Below are 26,704 nucleotides of genomic sequence, written 5' to 3'. Positions count from 1 at the left end.
TCCATCAATTTAATTCTAGGTGAAACTTGTTAGTTTCACCTAGAATTAGAAACTTTTGGCCAACCAATACTCTATTCAAGTTAGTTTATCTAATTATTTTGTTTTTTTCACCATAAAACACCTACAGAATTTTAGACCAAGATGTCCAAAGTCAAAGGGCACCACCAACTACAAAAGAATCAAACAGGAGTTTGAATTTTACATGTTGGCATTTCAAACAGTACTTCCACAAATCTGCTTCAGGTAGTTGGCATGAAAAGGCCTAATAAGAAAGATGACCTTTTAAAGAATCAGAGCTGCTGACCACAGAGTACAAACAAGTACAATACCATACTAGATACAGATTAAGCCCAGAAATAGTTAACCTCAAAACCAGAAATGACCCATTACGTACAATAAGTGGTGAATTTCAGACTATAATTCTAGTCTATTGGTAGACTGTGATGTATTCCTGTGCCTGTACACTCACCCAGTGGCTTTGGATGCAAGTGCAGAGCTTCTTGAGAGGCGGGCATTGACCTCGATGATGCAGTACTCCAGAGACGTGGGGTGGAGGGCATACTGGATGTTACATTCACCAACAATGCCAAGGTGACGAACGACTTTAATTGCAGTTTCACGGAGCATGTGATATTCCTCGTTAGACAATGTCTGGCTTGGTGCTACCACTATGGAGTCACCTGAAAGAGGACACAGTGTCTTGATGAAATACAACAGTCTTTGAACTTGTTCAGTTAATAACAAGAAATGGGTGAGGAGAGGGGTAAGCTTACACAACTACTAACACGAAAATAAACTATACCAAAAAAGAAGATTAAAACAGAAGACTACAACATGTACTATTGTATTAAATGTTTTAATACCAGTATGGATGCCCAGTGGGTCAAAGTTCTCCATATTACAGACTGTGACACAGTTATCGGCGACGTCTCTCACAACCTCGTATTCCACCTCCTTCCAGCCCAGCAAGGACTTCTCCACCAGGATCTGACTGCTCATGGCCAGAGCCTGCAATGCATATGTCATCATTTTCCATGCTGCAGAGTACAGATACCAATGTGATCAAATATGCAATATGGAAATGCATTTGTAAAATAAACTCATAAACCAATTAACACCATTCAATACAGTACAAGTTTGTTCCTCTGCTGGGGCCATTTCAGAAAGGCAAGAATGTCACAACTTTACAGAGCAGCTTAAACAGCTGTCTTTTTTAATCTGTTTCTGAAGAAACAATTGCACTAAAGTCCAAATCCATTCTTTTCAAATGAGCCATATTTCAAAAAAAATTCCCATAATATAACTGAATCTAAACCCAAAATGTTCACTGCCAGCACACCCACAAATAATAATAATAATAATACTTTCAGGAAAAGATGTGCCACAGAAGCAGATTTTATTTATGTTTAATATCCCGGCATGTTACACTATTTAATTAATTAATTTAAAAAGCAACAAATTAACAGCAGCACTAACTTGTACATTAAGTGTAACTGGGATAGAATAATCAAAGAAGCCTTTTGGCACTAATAAGGGATGTGTTGCATTCTGGATACATCCAAGTTGCGGTCAATTATCTTTTACATACTTTATACATGGGTTCTTTTCGCCCCAAAGCCATCACATCTCCAATGTGATTAAACTATTTTTGACTGTATACTTTACATTGTCAATACTTTTGACTTCTGTACGATACTTATGTCATCCATAATAAATAGATTATTATAAAAAAATTAGTAAGCAGCAGACCAACTGTATAAACATTCATCTTCCTTTATTTTTCATTTTAACCAGCAGAAAACTGATTAACTGAAGAGACAAACAAGCCAAATGTAAAACAGGGACAGGCAGCAGCTGGCAGGAAACCAAATCAAACTGGTTTAACCATGAACTCTGGTTGCTGAAGGCCACGGTGCTTTTGTAATATTTACAGCAACATTCAAATCCACTCAACTGAGCAACCTTTATCTTATTTATCTTGGTACAGTGCACTTCACTGTCAAATAAATACAAAGATTGTGTTAATTTAGTCACTTTATTTTCAGCCCTTCCTTATCCCAGGGGTTGTCCTTTATGAATTTTTTTTTTGTAATCCCCACATCATTTTTACCTTAAACCACAGAGGTGTTCACATATCATGCTTCCAGGTAAGCAAGAGTCGGTATGATACAGATGTCATTTGGTATAGTACACACACACACACACACAAGTTAATTAAGATGGCTGATTGACCAAGATCACAAGATTTTTTTTTAATGGTTGTACTGCTGAGGACAAACTAAACTGTGACTGCATTACCTGAGATACTGAAAATAAAAATACTATAAGCTCAATGTATAAAAATGCACACGAAATAAAAAAAATACATAAAACACACAATATGCGCTAATATAATTAGATCAGTATATATAGTGCAAATGGTGAGGTATTTGCACAGGTGCGCAAGAGCAAATGGGCAATAAATCTGCAAATCAGTGTGATAAAACCAGAAAGAGAAAACACAAAACTACAATAATGACTCAGGAATAATCACAATTCTGACCTTTTGGGCCATATCTTCCAGCTTTTCTTTAGTGGCACAAAGACCAGATCCCAGACCTCCAAGGGCATAGGCTGATCTGATCATCACCGGATAGCCAATCCCATCAGCCGCTTTTAGGGCATCAGATACCTAAAGGATGAAACCAACATTACACTTCCTCTGGTCAACACACACAAACATTTTAGAGAACACACATAATGCATATAAACACAAAACTTTATTTCACTTTGGTGCCTACCGTCTCTACGGCAATACTCGGTGCAATCTTCTCATTTATCTCCACCAGTTTGTCAGAAAACAGCTGTCTATCTTCTGTGGCCATGATCGATTCCACAGATGTCCCAAGAACCTGCACCCCATACTTTTCCAAAATGCCACGCCGGAATAATTCCACTCCTAAACACCACACGTTCACACCAGTCCACAAACAGACAATAACAATAACATACCCAAGTTAGCTGGTGTTGATGTCTCACACTATTCTCACAAAACTGAAAACTCATCTCAGTTTTTGTTTACTAAATGATCTCCCATGAGGAATGAACAACAGCAAATTCATCAGTCAACATATTCATGTGTCCAGATTTCTCACCACAGTTGAGTGCAGTCTGTCCACCCATGGACAGCAGGATGCCATCTGGACGTTCAGTCTTGATGACTTCAGTGACAAACTCTGGTGTCACGGGCAAGAAGTAGACTGAGTCAGCCTGCTTGGTGCCCACCTCATTGGTCTGAACTGAGGCGATGTTTGGATTCATCAGAACTGTCCTCAGGTTCTCCTCCTGCAAAAGCAGCACATCAACATTAATATTACCACAGGTGGAAAAATGAAGCATTGTGATGGTGAATGTTTAATCATCAAATTGGTCGACTTGATTGTCACTTGCAACATTCATGCTTTCCTTCTCCTGATGCAATATTTTAAATTGACCAATTGTCAATTTAAGTAAGTCGAATTGACCATCATCATCTGTAATCCTACAAAATAAATAAATAAAATTTTCAGAATTCCCAAACAAGAATTTTACCTTTAAATTTAGAGATTGGAGTTTGCATTTACAATATTATTATTCCTTTGAGCACATGTATCTCTCTCTCTCTCTCACACACACACACCATCTTAGTCTTGTGCTGAGCAAAATTGTGATTAAAGGTTTGGGTGGGCAGCAGAAGACTTTCAGATTTCAAAAGTGGGCCAGAGCATTTTTAAGTTCAGTAAAGGCTGTGCTAACTATAACCAGAGCACTGTGTTTGAAAGAGGAATTTTATCGTGAATACACACCATTGTCTTGACACTAAAATGCTTTTATTCTGGAGCTTGTCACACATGTAGTAGATATGCAATTGTGTACTTACAAATCTCAGAACAGGCGGCAACATGAGTATATTAAACAGAAAATTCACCATTCGCCAGCAGATAACAGACAGCGCTGAATTCCCTAATGCTCATTCAGAGGACGAACGTTAAGCTTTCATGTACCTAAACTGCCATCTTAACATGCTGTTAAACAATCACATCTACGGGACGTTTGTTCATGGAACACCAACTCATTTTAAAAATCACCATCAATAATTCATTCACCTTATCCAGGAATGAGAATGGCAAATTCAATTTTCAGAGGAAAATAAGCCAGGGTCCAGGGGCCGCAGGCCCTGGCGGGTCCAGGGCAGACATTTTTGCAGTTTTAAAACATGTAAATTGCACTAAAATATTAAAAACTACTATAAATGCCAGGTGTTCATATATATAATTCAAACTGTAAACCCTTACTAAGACCATCTACTGTACATGTGTATTTTTGTGACCAAAATATTTTTTCATAACTAGACTTACTTGATTTTCAGCATGGCACACTTGTCAACAAACATACATGTACATGCACAACCCCTGGCAAAAATTATGTAATCACCGGCCTCGGAAGATCTTCATTCAGCTGTTTAATTTTGTAGAAAAAAAGCAGATCACAGACATGACACAAAACTAAAGTCATTTCAAATGACAACTTTCTGGCTATAAGAAACACTATAAGAAATCAGGAAAAAAAATGTGGCAGTCAGTAACGGTTACTTTTTTAGACCAAGCAGAGGGAAAAAAAATATGGAATCACTCAATTCTGAGGAAAAAATTATGGACTCATGAAAAACAAAAGAACGCTCCAACACATCACTAGTATTTTGTTGCACCACCTCTGGCTTTTATAACAGCTTGCAGTCTCTGCAGGTTGGAGCCTTGTCATGGACCATTTTCTTCAACTTCCACCAAAGATTTTCAATTGGATTAAGATCCAGACTATTTGTAGGCCATGACATTGACCCTATGTGTCTTTTTGCAAGGAATGTTTTCACAGTTTTTGCTCTATGCCAAGATGCATTATCATCTTGAAAAATGATTTCATCATCCCCAAACATCCTTTCAATTGATGGGATAAGAAAAGTGTCCAACATATCAACGTAAACTTGTGCATTTATTGATGATGTAATGACAGCCATCTCCCCAGTGCCTTTACCTGACATGCAGCCCCATATCATCAATGACTGTGGAAATTTACATGTTCTCTTCAGGCAGTCATCTTTATAAATCTCATTGGAATGGCACCAAACAAAAGTTCCAGCATCATCACCTTGCCCAATGCAGATTCGACATTCATCGCTGAATATGACTTTCATCCAGTCATCCACAGTCCACGATTGCTTTTCCTTAGCCCATTGTAACCTTGTGGAGTGGCGGAGGTAAATGTACGTACCACAGACTCACAGACTCTTCTCTGATTGGTTTATCGCTGGCATCGTACGAACTCTACGCTACCAGCGTACGTACTTTACGTATTACGTAATGTTCTCCGATTGGTTTATCGCTGCCAGGGTACGTACTCTACGCTGCCAGCGTACGTACTTTACGTATTATGTCCCTGTGCCAGCGGGAAATGGTCCGATATTCCGACGGTCAAAGACAACGTCGGTCATTTTTACAAATTTTGGAATTCAGTGCACACATAAGGCGCACTGGATTATAGGGCGCAAGGCCGATTTTGTGAAAATTTAAGGCTTTTAGGTGCGCCTTATGGTGCGGAAAATACGGTACTTCATACTGGTCACTGATCAGCACAGCGTTACTTCCACGTTCGGCTGACTGACGGACTGATCGAACTTGCTGCGTCGGCGATAACAAACAAAGACCACTCACTGTTCTGAATAGATGACAATTTTATTAAACAAAGGTACTCCTGGCATTAATTTTTTTTGCATTCTTACCACCATCCCCCTAAAATTTTCTCAACGGATTTGGACGTTTCACAAAATCGACCCCCAGGACTGTCAAATCCGTGGAAAAATCTCATCCCTGCTTATCATTCATTCATTTTCTGACACTTATCTGAGTCACTGTGGAGATACTTATTTAACATAATTCCATATTTGAAACATCTGAAAATACTCTGTGGATTCTGGATCTGATAAATTGTGATTTTTGGTTGACGCTGCAAATATGATGCTACAACGACTTGCCTTCATGGCTTTGACGGCTTGAGATCCTGAGTAGTCAAACTCTCCTGCCTGACCAATTGACAAACCACCGGAACCAAGCACCAGCACCTTCGAGACCTGAGAGATGATACATCAGTTAATAGCCTGTAATTTCAAACAGTGGTTAACAGCAGCAATCACTAAGTTCCTTTGCTAGAATTTAAATTAAAATTAAATAAAAGTTGCAGCAGTTTGACCAGATTTAACAAATGTTCTGGTTTACAAATATATTGTTCCCAACTTGTATTCTGTCATATTTCTCCAAAATGACAACTGACCAGATTGAAAAATAAACTTTGAAATACCCAATGAGTTATTAATCCTTTCACTTCCACATGCAATGCATTTGAGGCCAGCGTTACTGTACCTGGAGTTTGGGAGGGGCTTCAGGCATCTTGGGCATCACTGACACTATGTTGGCATTCTTCCCACTCTTAATCAGGGATATGAAGGCATCAAAAAGGAACTGTGGAAAGATGATAATGCAAATTTAACTGATTCTCATACAATATTATCAGTTAATCTGACATTTATTCCTTCAATGTAACCAAATTAATTAATATTAATTAATAAATAAATAAATATATAATAAATAAATTATATACACATTTATTTTATTTATAATTATTTATTATATAAATATAATAAATTAATTAATAACCAATTAATTAATACTGGAATGTCTGCATTCTGCCTGAGGTTGAAACGTTTTGTTGGTTGAAAAGTTCCGTTGGCTGAATGTAATCCCATAAGTACTAATTCTGAACTCAAACAGATGAATTGAAAAACACCCAAAATTCAGTGCTTCTAGGAAACTTTGTTCAAAGACATTACTCTTTCCTTGAACTCTGACTTAAGATATTTTCGTCATCACTTCGATTGTTTCGCTATGATATTAATATGAAAATTATGCTGGCACTTTCATCTGTATTTCATTATATACACACACACACACACACACACAAGGTCTGTTAGAAAAGTATCAGACCTTTTTATTTTTTGCAAAAACCATATGGATTTGAATCATGTGTGATTGCATCAGCCAAGCTTGAACCTTCGTGCGCATGCGTGAGTTTTTTCACGCCTGTCGGTTGCGTCATTCGCCTGTGAGCAGGCTTTGTGTGAGCAGTGGTCCACCCCTCTCATCGGATTTTTATTGCGAATAAATGTCTGAACGATTTGGAACTTTGCTGCATCAAATTTTTCCAGAAACTGTGAGAGACCTCCAGGTGGACACCATTCGGAAAATTCATATGGCTTTCATCGACGATTTTATGGGGATTACACAGATTAAGGAGTGCTCCAGCCAGTTTAAAGACCGCCCACAGCGTCTGAGAGCGCGGCGCAATCCGAGCGCCGATCGACAGGCTGACACCCCGCTGAAACAACCAGATCATTTCCAACGTGAAGGCTTTGTTGATCCGGGGCGTCGTCTGACTTCCACAAAAAAAGGCAGAAGGCGTGGACATTAGCACTTTTTCAGCACATTGCACTGTTACAGGAGTTTTTTTTCATGGAAAGAGGAGCCGAGGGATGCGCCACCGTGCCGCTCATGGCGCGGCACAAAACCACCTCCGTGTTGGTCTCACAGGACGGCTTTCAGATGGCTCAGACGGCTTTCGGTGGCCTTTCAGTCGTGTGACTATCCGAGAAATTGTGCATGACCTGGACATGCCCCAACATGTCCTGTGAGGCTTCATCACGGCGTTGGTTTGCGCCATGCGGCTCCGCCACGACGCGCGGAATTCCTCCGCTCCTCTTTCCATGACAAAAACTCCTGTAACAGTGGAATGTGCCGTTCATTTCTAAACTAGACGCTGTGTTGATCCGGGACGTCGTCTGACTAGCACAGAAATTGCGGAAGACGTGGACATCAGCACTTTTTCGGCACACTGAGACAGACGTGCGGAGGAATTCCGCGCGTTGCGGCGGAGCCGCATGGCACAAAGCAACGCCATGAGAAGCAACGGTGGCTCATCCCTCCGCTCCTCTTTCCATCGGCGCTCGGATTTCGCCGCGCTCTCAGCCGCTGTGGGCGGTCTTTAAACTGGCAGGAGCACTCCTTAATCTGCGTAATCCTCATAAAATCGTCCCTGAAAGCCATCTGAATTTTCCGAATGGTGTCCACCTGGAGGTCTCTCACAGTTTCTGGAAAAATTTGATGCAGCAAAGCTCCAAATCATTCAGACATTTATTCGCAATAAAAATCTGACGAGAGGGGTGGACCACTGCTCACACAAAGCCTGCTCACAGGCAAATGACGCAACCGACAGGCGTGAAAAAACTCACGCATGCGCACGAAGGTTCAAGCTTGGCTGATGCAATCACACGTGATTCAAATCCATATGGTTTTTGCAAAAAATAAAAAGGTCGGATACTTTTCTAACAGACCTCGTATATCTATATACATATGAAATGTCAGACATAGACTGTTCCACTGGAAGACTTCGGCTAAAGTGGTAAGTTGCTATAACTTGGACTGAACTGCAGTACAGCATTTGGAGACTTTAACCGGTACTCTTGGTTTATAATTACCTCTGTGTCTGTAGGACCACCATTCGCCTCAGGATGAAACTGTGCTGTAAAAACAGGTTTAGTCTTGTGCATGATGCCCTGGAAAATAAGCACAGTTAATGTAAGAAAAAATTAATCAACAGGCCACACATCTGCTTCAATGGTCAACAATCCAAAAACATGGAAAGTTCATACAACCAATTAAGTTGTGTAAAGTAATAAAGCTTATAATTGCATCTGAAAGCATAAATGCCTGACTGCATTTATTTTGCAAGCAAAACTGTACCTTTTAACTACAAATTAATTTTAACAACACATAAATCAAATGTTTTAAGTGACTGAATATTCAGAATGAAGTCAACCTCATTTGTGCCATCATTGGCATTGATGAACAGCGGGCTCCACCCCTCTGGAAGTGAATCACTGTTGATGCCATAGCCGTGATTTTGTGCTGTAATGAATGCCTGATCCGTCATCAAATTCAGAACCGGTTGGTTTTGACCCCTACAAGAACACAGTCATGCAGGACATGCAGTAAGTACTTACAATTATGATATGGAAAGCAGCAATTTTTTAAGCATGCCACCAGGGTGGTTTCTAGGCGATCAGATAAAAACCCCTTCTTTACATTCTGTTCCAGTAAAATTGGTTTAAATGATCTTTACACAACAATTTTGTTAAAAATACACAAAAGCATATTTCACAGAGTTCAACTCAAAACGTCTGCACAACTGAGATATAAATGCGAGAAAAAATACATATATTTTCACTGAGGCGGGCCAAACACTGCTCGGCTTTCACATCCTAGCAGCATGTAAACAACATGGCGAGCAGTGGTGGGCACTGTTCAGCTAATCCAATAACTGATAATTATTGAAGCTAATGTTTTTGTTAGCGGAATAGCTTTTCAGATAAGTTTTAAAACCATCATTGGACCAATTATCTCCCGATAAATTTTGTTCCTATAACTTTCAGACCGCTAAATGGTTTATCAGAACACGACAGTGTAATCTGATATGGCCGCGTCCAAATAAAAGCTATCGTTATCTGTAATAAAGAAAAATTTTTAGCAGTTTATTGGTTTAGCGTCATAAAAGATAACTTTTCAGCTATCGGATTAATGTTATCGAAGCTAACTTTTAGGTTAGCTGTGCCCACCACTGATGGCGAGTGCCGGCTCACTGGCTACAGATGCGGTAATTAAATGCTTTTTAAACCTTGAATCCATAAATAATGAAAAATCCACCCCATGAGCAGCAAAGTGGATTAAGGTTGTCGATTGCTGTAAATCCTGGCAAGATGGAGGGAAGTCCTTTCATGATGTTATCACAGAACACCCCAACTTTGGGTTTCATCAGACATGTTATCGTCGATTCACTGACAAATTTGATCGCCAAAGTACTTTAGGAGAATATTTTATATTGTTGGGCTCATTGTTGATGGACTACTTGAAAGGCCCTGTTTACCTGTTTAAAGGGTCTCGCATATGTGTCGTCATATTTCATTTGAAGTTATGCATAGATCATACAGTTTAAAAGGTTAAAAACAGATCAACATTGGATGCTATGGCACCATCCTAGAAATAATTTTCTCCAACAAAATACTGTGATCAACTATATCAAGAATTATGCTAAAATCAAGAAACAGCGACACCAAAGTGGAATCCACATCTATAACCATCAAAAAAAAAAAAAAAAAAAATCATTCACCACTCTCATAAATGGAGTATCCATGCAATGATGAATCCTAAAAGCAAACAAGCATTGATCCCATCAATCCCATGTGATACAGCCAAGTCTAGAATGTTTCCACTGTTGTGCGTGGGATCATGTACAAACTGATAAAAACTACATTTCTCAAGTAATGCAAAAGAGACTTCTCAAGTAATGTGAAAGAAGCTTTACACAAAGAATCACGTGAAACTTTTAAATTAATATTAAAATCTCAATTAAAACCTTATCGCATGAATGCTCAAAACAGAAATAAAATAATAAATTAAAAAATGTATAAATAAAAATAAAATAAAAATATATCACCAAATTCCTCCAAGAATTTAACATAAGGCTCAGGAGGTCTATATAAAACAACAAGCTGAATGATAGTGGTCACATGAACAAAAACTACAAATTTAGCCAATTTAAAAGAACCTAAAACCAGTGAATCAAATGTTATACTGACTGATATATCAGCACCACACCTAATCAATTCCCATGCAACATGGGTGTTTAAAATCCAGGGGGTGACGCCTCATTCAATGGAAAGAAAACTCCAGGCCTTAACCAAGTTTCACGGAAACCCAACTAATTCATGGTCCACCAGTAGATCATTAACCAGCAATGATTTGTTGGACAATGACCTGATATGAATGAATCCAAAAGTAATGTCACTGTTGAATGTGTGGTGTGAAATAATTCCATCAGTACCTAGTAAAAAATCTGCTGTATGTCAGAAGGGTTTTGGGAGAAACCTTCCTGAATTCTGCATTAGCACAGGTTACAGCTAGTAATAAGAATAATCAAAAGCCATAATGCAAACAATTAAACGATTTTTCATGTCTGAGCCACTGCTATTATCACAAACACATTGAAATAAACTAATATGACACCATTATTATAAACACTAATGTATTTTGGAATTGAACATTTTTTTCAAGAAAACCCATTCTAGATTGGAGTGACATACAAAATTGTTTACATTTTTCAGGAAAGCTCACCTGTTGCCCATAGGTAATTTATATGATTGAGCTCCTGCTGCCAAAGCAGTGATCTGGTTGCCCATACAAATCCCAAACACAGGCTGGGTACGATCACTTTCCAGTACCTTGACAAGACAAACCACAAATATTAACAATGGATAGCGTAGATCAAACTCTGTATATGGTCAGTGTTTTTATGGCAAAGCAAAGAACTGATGTGACAACAGAATACACCAGTTAATGCCAAATCTCATATTACTCAAACTCAATGACAGTAAATTTTCTCATGTGAAAAATATTCTATCTGACCTTGCGGACATTATTGATAAGTGTCTGGGCCAGAGCTGGATCTCCTGGGCCATTTGAGATGAACAGGCCATCATATTCTAGACTCAACAAGTCCCGATTCCATGGTACCAGATGAACTTCCACACCCCGCTGTACATGCAGACAAACACACATTAGTGATGGAATATCTCAATCAACTTGTTCAAAATAACAGTTCATTTTATTCTGGAATTTTCACTAACTGCAATATATATAAGAAAAATTAATTATTTAATAAATAAATACATTTATTTTCTGCCACTTATCCTAATCACAGTGACAGTAGACCAAGCAGCTCAGCCCACACATCCCTATCTTCCACCAAGTAATACTACTGAGGAGATCACAAGCTGCTCCCAAGCCATCTTTGAAATGTAATGCAGGTCCTGGGCATTTATTCTTTTGTTACTGGAGTTTATTTTGTTTAGTGTGTCAATTCCAGTGTAAGCCCGATATAAGTAGCTGTTAATAATAACATTTTCAGTGTACTGTATAAAATGCATTGGAGAACAGGTTGCAGGACCTTACAAAGTAGTAAAAAAAAAAAAAAAGGGACTTTCGCCACATGTGGTGGAGTGCCTCCATACTGCTGCTGGAGTTTAAAAATTAGAGCAGAAACCCTCAGACTCTTGCAACTGGATGGCAGAGAATAAATACATTACATACATACAGTGAGGAAAATAAGTATTTGAACACCCTGCGATTTTGCAAGTTCTCCCACTTAGAAATCATGGAGGAGTTTGAAATTTTCATCTTAGGTGCATGTCCACTGTGAGAGACATAATCTAAAAAAAAAATCTGGAAATCACAATGTATGATTTTTTTTAATAATTTCTTTGTATGTTACTGCTGCAAATAAGTATTTAAACACCTGTGAAAATCAATGTTAATATTTGGTACAGTAGCCTTTGTTTGCAATTACAGAGGTCAAACGTTTCGTGTAGTTTTTCACCAGGTTTGCACACACTGCAGCAGGTATTTTGGTCCACTCCTCCATACAGATCTTCTCCAAATCTTTTCAGGTTTGGAGTTTCAGCTCCCTCCAAGATTTTCTATTGAGTTCAGGTCTGGAGACTGGCCAGGCCACTCCAGGACCTTGAAATGCTTCTTACGGAGCCCCTCCTTAGTTGCCCTGGCTGTGTGTTTGTGGTCATTGTCATGCTGGAAGACCCAGCCATGACCCAATTTCAATGCTTTTACTGAGTTGTTTGCCAAAATCTCACAATACATGACCCCATCCATCCTCCCTTCAATACGGTGCAGTTGTCCTGTCCCCTTTGCAGAAGAGTACCCCTGGAGTATGATGTTTCCACCCCCATGCTTCATGGCTGGGATGGTTTTCTTGGGGTTGTTCTCATCCTCTAAACATGGTAAGTGGAATTTATTCCAAAAAGCTCTATTCTGGTCTCATCTGACCACATGACCTTCTCCCATGCCTCCTCTGGATCATCCAGATGGTCACCGGTGAACTTCAAACAGGCCTGGACATGTGCTGGCTTGAGCAGGGGGACCTTGCTGCCCTGCAGTATTTTAAACCATGACAGCATCATGTGTTACTAATGTAATCTTTGTGACTGTGGTCCCAGCTCTCTTCAGGTCACTGACCAGGACCTCCTGTGTAGTTCTGAGCTTTCTCAGAATCATCCTTACCCCCAAAGTGAGATCTTGCATGGAATCCTAGACCGAGGGAGATTGAAAGTCATCTTGCGTTTCTTCCACTTTCTAATTAATAATCATAATAGTTGTTTTCTACCAAGCTGCTTGTCTGTTGTGCTATAGTCCATCCCAACCTTGTGCAAGTCTACAGTTTTGTCCCTATTGTCCTTAGACAGCTTAGGTCTTGGCTATGGTGGACAGGTTGGAGTGTGATTAATTGAGTGTGTGAACAGGTGTCTTTTATACAGGTAACAAGTTCAAACAGGTGCAATTAATACAGGTAAAGAGTGCAGAACAAGAGGGCTTCTTAAAGAAAAATTAACAGGTCTGTGAGAGCCAGAATTCTTGCTGGTTGGTAGGGGGTCAAATATAGTATAGGCTCTGGGGTGTTTTCATGTACATTTCTCTTTGAGAGCCAAAACTTGCATTTTCACCTTACATATGATGAGGACATTCAAAAAAGCTTGGTTAAGATTTTCATCTGTGGTATGTTTTTTCTCCATGGCTAATGGGTCGAAATTCAAGAATTCAGGTTTGACAGAATAACTAACAAGAAGACAGTAACAGAATGAGAAAAAAAAAAATATATCACCTTTTATCTATCATGTTTAGACATAGCATACACATGATTTAATGTCATTAACAGCATTTTGTATCCAAAAACATTATTTTTTCATTTGATATGTGAAAGAAGTCCATGGCTGGTTGGAGGCAGATTTTCATGAGAACTATCCTTTTTATGGTGGAAAACCTCTGCCCGCATAGTTGAGAAATCCTTGGTGTCACTTCCTGGTCTGAACACTTTCACCAAGTACTGTTCTGCATCACTGATGATGGGCACAGAAAGGTGTTGCAGCTGCCCAAATTGCTTCAGCAGCTCCTCAGGTGTAGCTTTTAAGGCAGCCTTCGTACCAATTTTGCTCTTGATGTCACATCCAGTAAGGCTGTGCACAGCCGGAAGGACTGAACAAAGGTTACTTCCAAGTTTGTCATACAGAGTATGAAGGGGCACATAGCGAGTAGTGTCTCCAACTCCTGCACGTACCCACAGCTCCAGAAGGTTTTTCCTTAGAAATACAGGCATGTGGTACAAAAGGGCAACAATCATAGCAGTGTCGCTCGCAATCACAACACATACTCTGTGTCCATTCTCAAGACAGTCAAGGACATGAATAGGGATGCGCAGGTCAGCTTCTTCAATGGTGGACTGAAGATGTGGACTCAGTTTCCTACTGTATACCACTGGAATTTTAGTACAAAAGCTCAAAAAAAAAGAGGGCAGCACTAGTTGTTAGAGTCCCTTCTTGTTATGAAATCAAATAAAACAATTCTTGATTTTGATGAGATAACTGTGTCCATACACTAATGACATAAACAATCTATTTCTGTTGTAGGCTACTAGTGAAATATGCTTGGGTTCAATAGGCCTACACACCAGACATCATGAAATCACTTCTTGGCCACTTAGGCCATTGTGAATCCTAAGAAGGCCTTTACAAATACATAAAGGTCAGAACAGACTGTGATGATGTAGATAAGATCATCTGTTATTACTTTGGAAACTTACCTATCAGCTCTACTTTGTAATAGCACATACAATAGCTTAGAGAAAGGTGACAAGGTCACTTCACTTTCAAAACAAAGAAGAAAATGGCTTCTTCCTAAAAATAGAATGGCTTAAGGTTACAAGATGTGGGTCACTTTAAGAACAATAGATGGCAGCGTGGTCTTGGATATGCTTGGCTCTAGGGAAATGGATGGGGAACTTAGGCCTTACATGCATGTATTAGACATAGACCAACTTCATGTCTCCTGGGGCCATGTGGAGGACATTTTGGCAGCCATTCTGAAATAATGCAAATGAGGCAAAATTGAAAGAGGTTAAAATGGTGTCAGTGAACTTCCAGATAACAACACCCTGTACCCTAATAGCAAAATCAAGTTTCAATATCAATTATTCCATGAATTAGATCTAATCAGCTGATTTGGTAAATACCGTTTTTTGGGGGTACGGGAAACTTTGGGTCACATTAACCCCCTCAATGACCCTGCAGTATACTGAAAATAAAAATTGAAAGTGTTTTTATTAAAAAGGACCCCATAAGGATGTTTTTCACAAAAGCTGGCTTATTTTTGTATAGAAATAGTATCTAGGGAGGCTTGCAATCTTTTAGTGGCTTTCAAACTGAAAGTGATTTTTCGGCAAAATTAGGGAGGAAAAAAAAAATTTTTTTTTTTCCAAAATATTCTCTAAATGACATCTAAACATGGTGCAAATGTATATGCTACATCTAAACATGACAGGTAAAGGTAATTTATTTACTATGCCACTGTCGTCTTGTTAGTTATTCCGTAAGATATGAATTCTAGAATTTTGGCCAAATAGCACTGAATCATAATTGAAAACTGGGCGCTGCAGAAAAAAAACGTACCACAGACAAAAATCTTAACCAAGCTTTTTTGAATGTCCTCATCATAGGTAAGGTGAAAATGCAAGTTTTGGCTCTCAAAGAGAAATGTACACGAAACCCCCCCCAGAGCCAGGACTAATACTTATTTGCAGCAGTAACATACAAATAAATTATTAAAAAAAAAAAAAAAAAAATCATACATTGTGATTTCCGGATTTTTTTTTTTTTTTAGATTAGGTCTCTCACAGTGGACATGCACCTAAGAAGAAAATTTCAGACCCCTCCATGATTTCTAAGTCGGAGAACTTGCAAAACTGCAGGGTGTTCAAATACTTATTTTCCTCACTGTATATATAAGGCATGTGGAGGTTAGTCAATACGAATCGGTATCTAGATACAAATGTGCATCGATTCATTCAGTGTCCATCGGTTCATTTGACAGGTTGAATAGTGTTGCATCGCTCACTGCCTGCTTGCATCGATTTTTTTCAGCCATTTTAAGATGTCAATCATGAGTCTGCTTTGTGTAGATTAAAATCACGAACTGGGACTCTTGTCCTGTTGCGGACAAGAAACGTCCAACGTTCCACACCAGAGTTTTACGCGATGGTTCTCTGTCATGAGCACCAGCCGTGCGTAAACTGAAGTTGTCCATCAGGTAATGGAAATAATAATATCCTCCGTTTTGTGCACAGTTCCAAAGAGCCATACGGATTTCGGTCTGAATTAATAACTTCAGAGCGAAATGCCGTTTTAAATCAAATGACACCTCTTTCCAAACATATATATATATATATATATATACATATACACATACATATATATATACACACACATACATACATAATTTATATATATATATAAAAATCCTTCGTCTTGGAGCTCAATCCTTTTTACATTCTCAAAATGTTCTCCATCAGGTTGCCAGAAAACCAATCATAGGATATTAATCATCTTTACTCCATTTGTGCAGATGAGGGCATTTTGAGTTCGGTTAAACAGCTGTTCCAAACATGGCTCAGTTCACTTACCTTAACCAACAGGCGAATGATGTTATGTTTAATACCACAATCAACTGCCACAACTTTGATTGGGTTTCCTTTTCCATAAACTTTGGTTTCCTGTTGAGCGAGCAAAGAGCAAAGCAAAGTGTGTTACATGTTGGTCAATTTTCTGTAATGGGCGTGGCAGCTGTTTTTGAGCATTACTGTATTTTCCAGAGTATAAGTCACACCGGAGTAAAACTCAAAAATAATCATTCTCACTATCAATTCAAATGGAACAATAGGCGTATTTATCACACATTAATGCATCAACTTGTTCAACTTTTACTCACTTCTGAGATTTCCTAGTTTTGGCAGGAGCTTTGGAGCTATTGATTATCTCTGTTTTCAAATTCTTGGCCACCTTAAAATCCTTACAAATGTGTTTTTACTTCAACATTAATTTCTGATTACTGTATATTTTGAAGTTAAACTTTTCTTACATTAGAGAACTATTTTTAGACAAATAAAATAGCATGAAAAGTAATGTACACATGTAGTAATGTTAGATTCATTCAGCAAATGTATGTTTCTGATGTGGGTCAAGAAATAGATTTCTTAAAATATAAAGAAATATGAAACAGCACTGTGCTATTTTCTTTGATTACTTGATGGTTGGAAACTTTAAATTAAAAATAAATCCAAGTTATTTAAAGTTTAGACTTGTAGTTATGGCAGTAACAATTTACTTGGTAAAAACAAAAATAGGTCAAACACTCAGCTCAACAGTGACTGATTCAACATCCAGCAACTAAAAGCTAATTTAGCTGATAAACCTCAGCAGAGCAGTAACGTCGCATATTATTTTCACTCACCTCAGACAAATTTTTGTCCATTGCTCAAACTCATTAATCTTGTGGTTTTGACTCGCAGACAGAGTTAAACTCTCATCTGAACGCTAACAGCGTTAGCCTTTTTTTTTTTTTTTTTGCAGCTGAAGGCTTCACCCGTTAGCTCCATTTAATTTATGATTATTGGAGGAAAAACGCAGCTCATGACTTAAAGTCCATAACAAAGTAAAACCATTAGGAAAACAACAGCACACTCCCCCAAAATATGACTTTATAAAGTCTGACACCCAAAACAAATGAACCCTTCCTCTTTGGAAATTATTGGTAGCTTGCAAACCAACACAGTGCATTACTGCCCCCAACTGTTTGGGGGTTGAACTGAAATGAAATGAAAGGAAAGGACTCTGACATGTTGTCAAAAATAACCCAGAAACATTCACCACGTTGAGTAAAAACCCTGATTACTTTCATCACTGCACATATAATGGCCCAGTCACACGGCACATGATGATTCCTGAACGAAGGGAAAAAGTAAAAAACGTCAATTTGTTGAGAAAAGGTGGACGAAAGAGCTTTTATCACCAAACAGTCTGTGAAGCAAGATCGCAAAAGGGACAAAAGAGGAACTTAACAAAACCGAAGCTCATGATCTCGATGCTTTAACGAAACACGCCTGGAGCCACAGCTGGAGCAGTGTGTTGTCTGCATCTATGAGTTCTAAGACTCGGCGCTGGGACGGAGCTCATAGCACCTGAGTTCTGGAGAAACTGCAAACAGAATCTGTGAAGATCTGTGTGCATGTTGGTGGACCACCTGCTCCTCGTCCACAACAAAAGAGGGATTATCTCCATCATTATCAGAATCCACACTGTCTGCTGACACGCTGCGCGCTCTGTTTTCCTCCAATTAAAAATAAATAAATAAAGTGTGCCGTGGTCACTGCTGTATCACTGTATTATGTTCTAAGCCATATATATTGATTTATAACAGAAAACTGTCAAAAGGGAGAATAAATATAAATATAAGTGTAAAGATTGTTGAATATATCAACAGCAGTAAATTAATCAGTGCGTGTGAACGCACGCATTGACTCATGTGCGATTATTCCACCAGCTGATCACTGATCCACAATGTGAATTCTTCCTTCCAGAACAGCTTTTTATATCATCATTTTGATTCATCTACCTGTTGCCACATGTACAGAAGGACTGGATTGTCATTCCTACACTCATATTGTTATATTTAATAAAAAATAATCAGCGCATGCAGCAGGTCCTGCTGCCGCTGATGCTGCATTCAAGTACCGTCAAAAATTACACATTTTTGTTTCAAATTCAACAGTTGCTTGTGGCAAAATAATTTATTATATCCACACAAAAGATTAATTCTGGCCTATATAAGGTGCCTGAGCCCATTGAAGCTGCCCCCCCACACAGACAAAAAAAAATCCAAGCAAGCATGCTGAGTTTGTCCTGTAATTTCCAATGGTACATGAAGCAGCAGCAGTCTCAGCGCTCACAAATCAGCTTCTGCACTATGTGAAAACGTTCAGCTGCTCCAACAAAGTCAAATTAAACAATAACGTTACAAAAACTACACAAACGATTAAAAAAACGTCAAGAACGACAGCAAAATGAGACAGACGAATTGAGGTTTTCGTTGCCAGTCGTTCAAATTTTTCAACAGTTTAAAATTCCTGATGCAGCACCAGCTGCAGGAACGAAGCTGCGCAAAGGTTAAACGATGCCAACGACAGTCAACGAAAGTCCAGATTTCTTGTTTCGTCAGGGCTTCGTCACCCTTAAGTGTTAAGTTAAGTGCCATGTGACTGGGCCATAACATGAATGAGGCGGAATGGTGCACCAAGGAGGATTCGAATGGCACTTGTGAAAAATCGAAGCCACGCCTGAATGCCTCGTACAGCAGTCGCCACATCCATTTGGGCACAGCACATGCACTCTACATGTGGTCATGAATCATGACTTTTTTCCCATATACAAGTTGTACCAGACTATAAATCGCAGGATGTTGCAAACTAATAAATAAAAAAAAAAACTGACTTATACTCTGGCAAATACGGTATATGCGAATAGTCAGGCTCAGTTACCTTGGTTGAGACCTCTGCCACCAGGTTATTCTGATTGGGGTCAGTTATCTCTACAGGCTGCCCATCAAACTCAATCTTTCCCAGAACTGTGCCCTGAAGAGAAATGACATTAAAATAGTCCTCTGTGTGAATTAAACAAAACAATGTGCATGATAAAACTGGCATTAAGTTTACCTGGTCTCTGATGATTTTGGTCAGCATTCTGGTGTCTATCCCATGCAGTGCAGGAATCTGTAAAGGAGTATAAAAATTGTTGAACTGACCAAAAATCAAAAGCCTATTTTCATCTGTAATCATACCAAATGGCTATTCCACAAAGAAAGCTTAGAATGTTTGATCTTCACAGAAACTGCCTGGCTTCCATTAACCTAACAATTCAAGTATGTTTTTGAGTGTATGTGTTCCACAAACGCTATTTTATGAGGGCAGACCAACCAAAAAAGTAAACAACATCTTGTGTATCAGCCATACAGCAGATTAAACCAGTAATGTCTTGAATGACATGTCTTGCACAATGTCTCCACATTGACTACTATGGAGAACTTATGTACTAGGAATGGGCGATATGACCTGAAATTAATATCACACTACTTTTCACTTCTTGGACGATGACTACTGTAATTTTGGCCACAGACCATCACCATCTCAGAGTTTGCTGCAGTCCTGATCAGAGCTGAAATTATCAATTTCCAAAAGAATGGGTAATTAGCATTATTTCATCAGCATTAATTTTTACTGGCGTCATGAAAAAATATTTCTGGCCATTATGGGGGGCAAAAACAATTTCTCAGTGTTTATGGTAGTGCACAATCCATATCATGGCACACTATCACACCCAGGCTTATTACAGTTTCCATTTCAAATTTCTATACTTTTTCCATACGCAAATTTCCAGACAAATAAAAACAGTTAAAATAAATGGATGTCTGTCATTTGAATTAAAAAAAAAAAAAAGAAAGGAAAAGAAAAAAGTAGGCGTGAATCTGCATGTTGATTTGGCACAAGTTTTACACCACGTGCTCTTCTTGGCACAGCTCCACATTACATGGAGAAGAGGCAGGGGTGGTCTGGAAATGGGAACCCTCCTCTCTGGAGATGAGCGCTCTAACCCCTTAGCCACGATGCTGGCCATGTTTGTCATTCAAATAAACTTTTTAAGAATCCCAGTGTTAGCATGCAAGTCACAACTATGTGCTCTGTTTTGCAGAAGAAAGAAAGAAAGAAGAACCGGCTGCACCAGCACATATTCCTAGGTCTGACCTGCTTAAGAATCTGCCTTGTCTTAGTTTCCTAACTAACTTGTTGTGGTACAGTAAATGTGGACTTATTAAATTTATGTAGTAACTGTTTAAGCAGTGTTAAGTTTGTGGAACTGAAAATTTCATTTCATTTCTTTATATAGCACCAAATCAAAACAAAGCCATCTCAAGGTGCTTCACACCCCTAGAGCAAGCACAGAGGTGACAGTGGCAAGGAAAAACTCCCTCTGATGATTTGAGGAAGATACCTCAAGCAGGCCAGACTCAAAGGGGTGACCCTCAGAAATCAGGCTGTTACCTAAAACAAGTTTTGCTTAAGTTGTAAATAGGCTTCATGGAACAGTACTGAGGTTGTTAATCTGAATACAAACCTGTTCCTCTTGTAACCACTGGCCCAGAGACTTGACACTGTTCCAGTGACTGTATTCATGACAATAGGTCTGAACCAGAAGACCAGACACCTAGAGTGACAAAAGCACAATGGCAGACAAAAAATAAATAAAAAGCTGAAGATTAGCGGTGCCTCAACCAGTGTTGTAGTGTGATAAAGTAAAATATATTTTATGGCCTGTGGCCATAGAATATATGTACAAGGCACAGGGTCGGCAGCAGCAGCATTAGAGCATTAAAGAAAAAGTGACAATGTGTATGTTAGTGCAATTTTCATAGTTCAATGGTGGATGCTGAACTGTTCAACAGTCTGACAGCATTCGGGTAGAAGCTGTTTTTCAGTATGGATGTTTTTGCCCAGATGCTGCGCAGCCTCCTTCCAGACGGAAGGGGTATGAACAAACTGTGCACAGGATGTGTGGAGTTGCGGAGGATGCAGGTGGCTCTGTCTCTACATCTGGAGATGTAGATGTCCCCATTGGGCAGTAAGCTGCATCCGATGGTCCTCTGTGCAGACTTCACCACCCGCAGCAGCACCTTCATCTCCGCCACTGTGCAGCCACCATACCAAACAGGGAGGCAGCAGGACAGGACACTCTCCACTGCACAGCTGTAGAAGACCCTGAGGACCTCGATGTTCAGTCCGGCCCTCCCCAGTTTCCTCCTTGGTGGGCTTTCTTGATGACAGCCATGGTGTTGGTGTGCCAGGTGAGAGTGTTGGAGAGGTGGACTCTAAGGTACCTGATGAAGGAGACGATCTCCATACCTGCTCCGTTGGGGGGGGCTGACCTGCGGAAGTCAATAACTATCTCCTTGGTCTTCTGAGTGTTGAGGATGAGGTTGTTGTCTCTGCACAACCATGTCAGGTTCTCCACTTCTCGCTTCTACGCTGCCTCATCCCCTTGGCTGATAAGCCCGATCACTGCTGTGTCGTCTGCAAACTTAACAAGATTATTCTCATGCTGGGCTCTGCAGTCGAAGGTCATCAGTGTGTAGAGCAGTGGGCTGAGCACACAACCCTGGGGTGAGCCAGTGTTTAGGATGGTGGAGGATGAGGTGGTGTTGGTCCTGACACTCTGCCTAGTCAGGAAGTCCAGGACCCAGCTGCACAGTGCTGAGGGGGCTCCTAGTTCAGCCAGCATGGACACCAGTTTCTGCGGGATGATGGTGAAGTCCAGGAACAGCAGCCTCACATAGGAGTCCTTGTTCTCTGTGTGAGAGAGGGCATGATGCACCACGGTGGACATGGCATCAGCTGTGGACCAGTTTTGCCTGTACACGTACTGGTGCTCGTCTACAGTCACATCGATGGTCTGCTTCAAGCGCCTCATCACCAGCCTCTCAATACACTTTGTGGTGATCGGGGTCAGTGATACATTGGCATGCATTTAAAATTTTCAGCATGCCCAAAAGTTTTTGAGGAACTCAGCTTATAAGGACGTACATCAGCGAGCTTCAGCGTGCTCTTAACTTACTTAAAAAAAAAGTTACCCTTAACTTATTGGACTTATGCCAGGGTTTGTTTTTTTAATACGATTGGCATACACTGGCTAAATTTGTCAAGGTGTGACAGGGCCATCAGCTCATGAACTTTAAAGCTCCAGAATGTAGGATTTACAGGTGCTTCTTAGCATAAATGGAATACAGCATTCTAACCACTGGTTCATTAGTGTATAAATAACTGCAAATACTAAGTGTTTTCATGAGCTTAGACTGAGCACTATATATCTGCATGATATGTTGGTTAAAAGAGACACATCTTTCCTATATTGCAGTATGACTAAAAGACAGAAAAAAAAAAAGAACCAGTTGTTGCTCCCTTACACACTGTCTACTGGTTGCTCGTGCAGACTAATAAGTTTGAGCCTTCATCTTTGTGAAATGGAGCATCATACATTCACACTGCTTATCACAAGAGAAGGCAATGGAGCATGAATCACCATCACCAAAGTGAAAATATCCAGGAAACGAATATTGTGACCAGCAATGGCATAATGCAATCTACAACATCAGCAGTAGATAACATCAGTCACACTGTAGCTTTAAATACTATGAGCCCCTTACAGTAATATACTGTCCTTTTCAAAATTTGACATTATTTTAACATAAGAACTTAATATTTAATACTTATGACTAAATATAATAAAGTCTACAGTTTACTCGTTAAAAGTATTATTGCTGGTGATAAGATGATAAAAAAAAAAAAATCTTTAACAATCCTACAAACAATCATTTTGTCATGGTGGTTAATTTTTTTGGGGCCCAGATTATTGTGTTCCCTCGCAATACTTTTGCGTTCCCTCGCAATAACCTAATATCATATTAAAGCTCATGCCTGTCAGAGTGCACAGTCAGTGGAATCGGGTGGGGGGAGAATGAACGCATATGTGCGCGCGCACACACACACACACACACAACAGGATTCACGAGGGGACAGTAAAAAAGAAAACATAAACATTCATAAGGCACACTAACAGGTTACTACTTACTATCACTGTTGTATAAATAAACTATATTTCAGATGGAGTCTATAGCTGTGCAAGTTGTAGCAACTTACTCCATCTTTCGTGAATCCTGTTGCTGTCTGCTGTGTGTGTGTGTGTGTGTATGCGTTCAGTCTCCCCCCACCTGATTCCTCTCAATCAATCAACTTTTTTCTTATATAGCGCCAAATCACAACAAACAGTTGCCCCAAGGCGCTCCATCACTGTGTGATCTGACAAGCATGAGCTTTAATATATTAGGTTATTGCAAAGGAACGCAAAAACTACTGCAAGGGAATGCAATAATCTGGGCCAAAAAAAATTAACCACCATGTCCTTAGGTGGGCTCTGCAATTTTGTGTTGATGAAAGACATGTCAATAGTCGTCACTTGTTTATCTGGCTGCTTTGTTCTGAAAAGAAAAAAAAAAAAAAACGCTCCACAGTCAAACAAATTTGTTCCTGAAGCAATGTAACAGAAATCTGCAAAGTCATCTCCAAGTTCAGTTTCCTCTACTCTGAAAATATTTTAGGACAAAAATCCCAGACAACCCAATGACTCAAGCCAGGGCAGGTGCTTATAAAATATTTCAAAATATAAGAGCTATAGCAACAAACCATATAAACAGGGGGGGAAAAAAGCAGAGATGTTAAATGAGGTGTCTGGGAACACAAACTATTGCTGGGTTTTGTACCTGAATGCGATCTGATTCCACATATTTCCTCAGGCCAACCTCATCCACTGCCTCTGTGTTGGGTACTCCATAGTTCCCTACAATAGGGTAGGTGAGGGTTAGGATCTGACCTCTGTAGCTGGGATCTGTCAGGTTCTCCGGATATCTAAAGCGTAAGTGAAGAGCAGGGAAACGTGACAACGCGGAAGGGAGCATGTGGTTGGCAGTGTGCCAACCACGTGTTCTTATGAAACGCTGTTACCACGCTACACACCACAGGGCTGTCTGAATAAAAACTTTTTTTTTGTAGTTTATACAAAGCTGATATTTTAAAACCTATGATGGTATGAAAGATTTTATCAGTTTCCTTTCCATGTGTCAGATTTTGCCTTTAAAATCTAATGAAGTGATCAGCTCTCCCTCTTACCCCACTAGGCCCGTATTGAAGACGAGTTCCCCAGACACCGAGGCACTGTGCCCAAATGAGTAGCCTTTCATCCGGGTACCATCCTCCAACACCAGGTGGGCTGTCTGGGCCTGCAAATCCAAAAGAGCACCAGTGTGTTCTCGAAGTCTAACACATGTCACTGCACAAAGAAACAAAGTCAAAAGTTTGCAAAAGATGTGCTGCAGGCTTTAATCTGAACAGCGCGCCCCTCGCTTTGTGCTGAAGCTGCAGCAACGTGAATTGTGCTGTGAATGCTGAGACAGACAAATCTGTTCTTCTGATTCGTCTGTGCGTGAGGCGGATATATTGGCGGGATCCTGGCCACGTTAATGATGAGAGGAACAGATACAAAACGTTCGCCCTCCTGTAAAAACACCATTATCAGCTCATTTCGTGTCAAAGTTTGGGTAAGTTCTACAAAGATGAGGGCATGTTAGTTTTTGCCATCCACTTCAAGTTCTCATGACAGCTTAAGTCTGCAGTACTGCATGTGGTTTTTAAAAAACGTGCATCAAACTATAGCCTCCTGTATGATGCAATTCTAGCCATTACTTACATATACATGGGTCCTGAGCCAACATAGCAAACTTGAACGGCACGTCGGTTACGTTAACAAGGGCAAAAGCAAACAGTGTATACTATAACTATTATTTCTATTTGTACTTCCTGTCACTGTGCCACTCCAAAACCAAGTGAAAAAAAAAAACATACTTGCGACACAAATTTTGCTGGATGATCTTTTCCAGCTGACTGACACGTGTCTGATGCAAGAGTAGTGACGAAGCTACGGAAAAACGTGGAGTCAGTGGAAAGGGTGTTAAACTGCTCGATTTGGTCAATGCCGAATTGAAGATGGACGAATATTACCCAGGAAAACGCTTTCGAATTGTCGTTATTACATGTTAATACCTCCGACATAGCAATTTTGCGTTAGAGCCACATAATTTCTACGGAGTTTCGCGAAAAATTAAGACGTGGTTATGCTACCAGTTAAACAGCTGCTGTGAAGTGTTGTTCATCGACAGTAGGGGTTTTGGTTGAACCATTTTCCCTTACCTTAACGCTAAAGAGTTTAGTTTGATGTGACAACCAGGTAACTCTGTTTCCGTGTCTTCTGTTAACGACACATGATCCATTCCTCAGAAACTTCGTCGCGCTGTAAGCTAGCAAGAGTTTGGTCATATTAGCCTAAGAAAATTATCTTCCACAAAACAGCACAGGCGTAGCTGTGACTTTACCACATAGAAATAAGGCAAGATTCTAAAGCGAATGAGCATATATCCACGAGAACACGGTTAAATCTTTTCTTGTGGCGCTTTCAAGTACCCGCCCTATAATTAACATAGTCTGACGTTCCTCTGTTTCCATTGGCTGCGGCCTTCAGGTCCCGCCACTTGTTCATTCCCATCAGTCTCACGAGCGAGAAGATTATTCGTAGGATACTTCTGGTACTACGTAAATTCTCAGCCCATGAGAAAGTCGGTGCCCATATTTTCATGGATCATCTTCCGGCGCGTGTTCGGTATGCTAATCGTGTGAATAACGAATAATATTCTCGATGGCGGGACCTGAACACTGAACTCTGAAAGGGCGGGACTTTCTTCTTCCTCTTTCTTCTTTCTTCTTCTTTTTTCTTCTTCTTCGTTTTCTATCGAGTTTTTGGTGGGTTTGAAACCAACGTGGTGCATTACCGCCATCAACTGTTATATATTAGGGCGTGGAGCATTAATGGAGTCTGACTTATGTTATACTAATGAGGAAATGGGGATATAAGTGATGAGAAAAAGGGTGGAGGAAATGAAATATACAAATACATGCCTCTAAGCTGGTGGTGTAAGTGTAG

At 39.8% G+C, this 26,704-nt stretch overlaps 1 protein-coding gene across 1 annotated transcript in view; it reads right to left on the bottom strand.

The window, feature by feature from the left end:
• cps1 (carbamoyl-phosphate synthase 1, mitochondrial) overlaps positions 1-26,201 on the bottom strand; it is a 95,434-nt gene extending 69,233 nt beyond the window's left edge. Inside the window, exons 1-18 of the mRNA XM_034185859.1 lie at positions 25,918-26,201; positions 24,841-24,950; positions 24,435-24,579; positions 21,239-21,328; positions 19,783-19,839; positions 19,609-19,701; positions 16,699-16,788; positions 11,583-11,711; positions 11,292-11,398; positions 8,941-9,082; positions 8,600-8,677; positions 6,432-6,530; positions 6,047-6,142; positions 3,135-3,324; positions 2,781-2,938; positions 2,543-2,671; positions 864-1,008; positions 470-680 (exon numbers count right to left, since the gene is read on the bottom strand). Of these exons, the coding sequence (XP_034041750.1) occupies positions 470-680; positions 864-1,008; positions 2,543-2,671; positions 2,781-2,938; positions 3,135-3,324; positions 6,047-6,142; positions 6,432-6,530; positions 8,600-8,677; positions 8,941-9,082; positions 11,292-11,398; positions 11,583-11,711; positions 16,699-16,788; positions 19,609-19,701; positions 19,783-19,839; positions 21,239-21,328; positions 24,435-24,579; positions 24,841-24,950; positions 25,918-26,043 (2,195 nt within the window). The 5' untranslated portion in view covers positions 26,044-26,201. The remainder of the gene's footprint in view (positions 1-469; positions 681-863; positions 1,009-2,542; positions 2,672-2,780; positions 2,939-3,134; positions 3,325-6,046; positions 6,143-6,431; positions 6,531-8,599; positions 8,678-8,940; positions 9,083-11,291; positions 11,399-11,582; positions 11,712-16,698; positions 16,789-19,608; positions 19,702-19,782; positions 19,840-21,238; positions 21,329-24,434; positions 24,580-24,840; positions 24,951-25,917) is intronic.
• Between the last annotated feature and the right edge of the window lie 503 nt (positions 26,202-26,704).

This window comes from Thalassophryne amazonica, chromosome 14 (genome assembly GCF_902500255.1).
Source record: "Thalassophryne amazonica chromosome 14, fThaAma1.1, whole genome shotgun sequence".
NCBI classification, from domain to species: Eukaryota; Metazoa; Chordata; class Actinopteri; order Batrachoidiformes; family Batrachoididae; genus Thalassophryne; species Thalassophryne amazonica.
The sequence above is the reverse complement of the archived record's forward strand: the minus strand, read 5'-3'. Positions and strand labels throughout refer to the sequence as shown.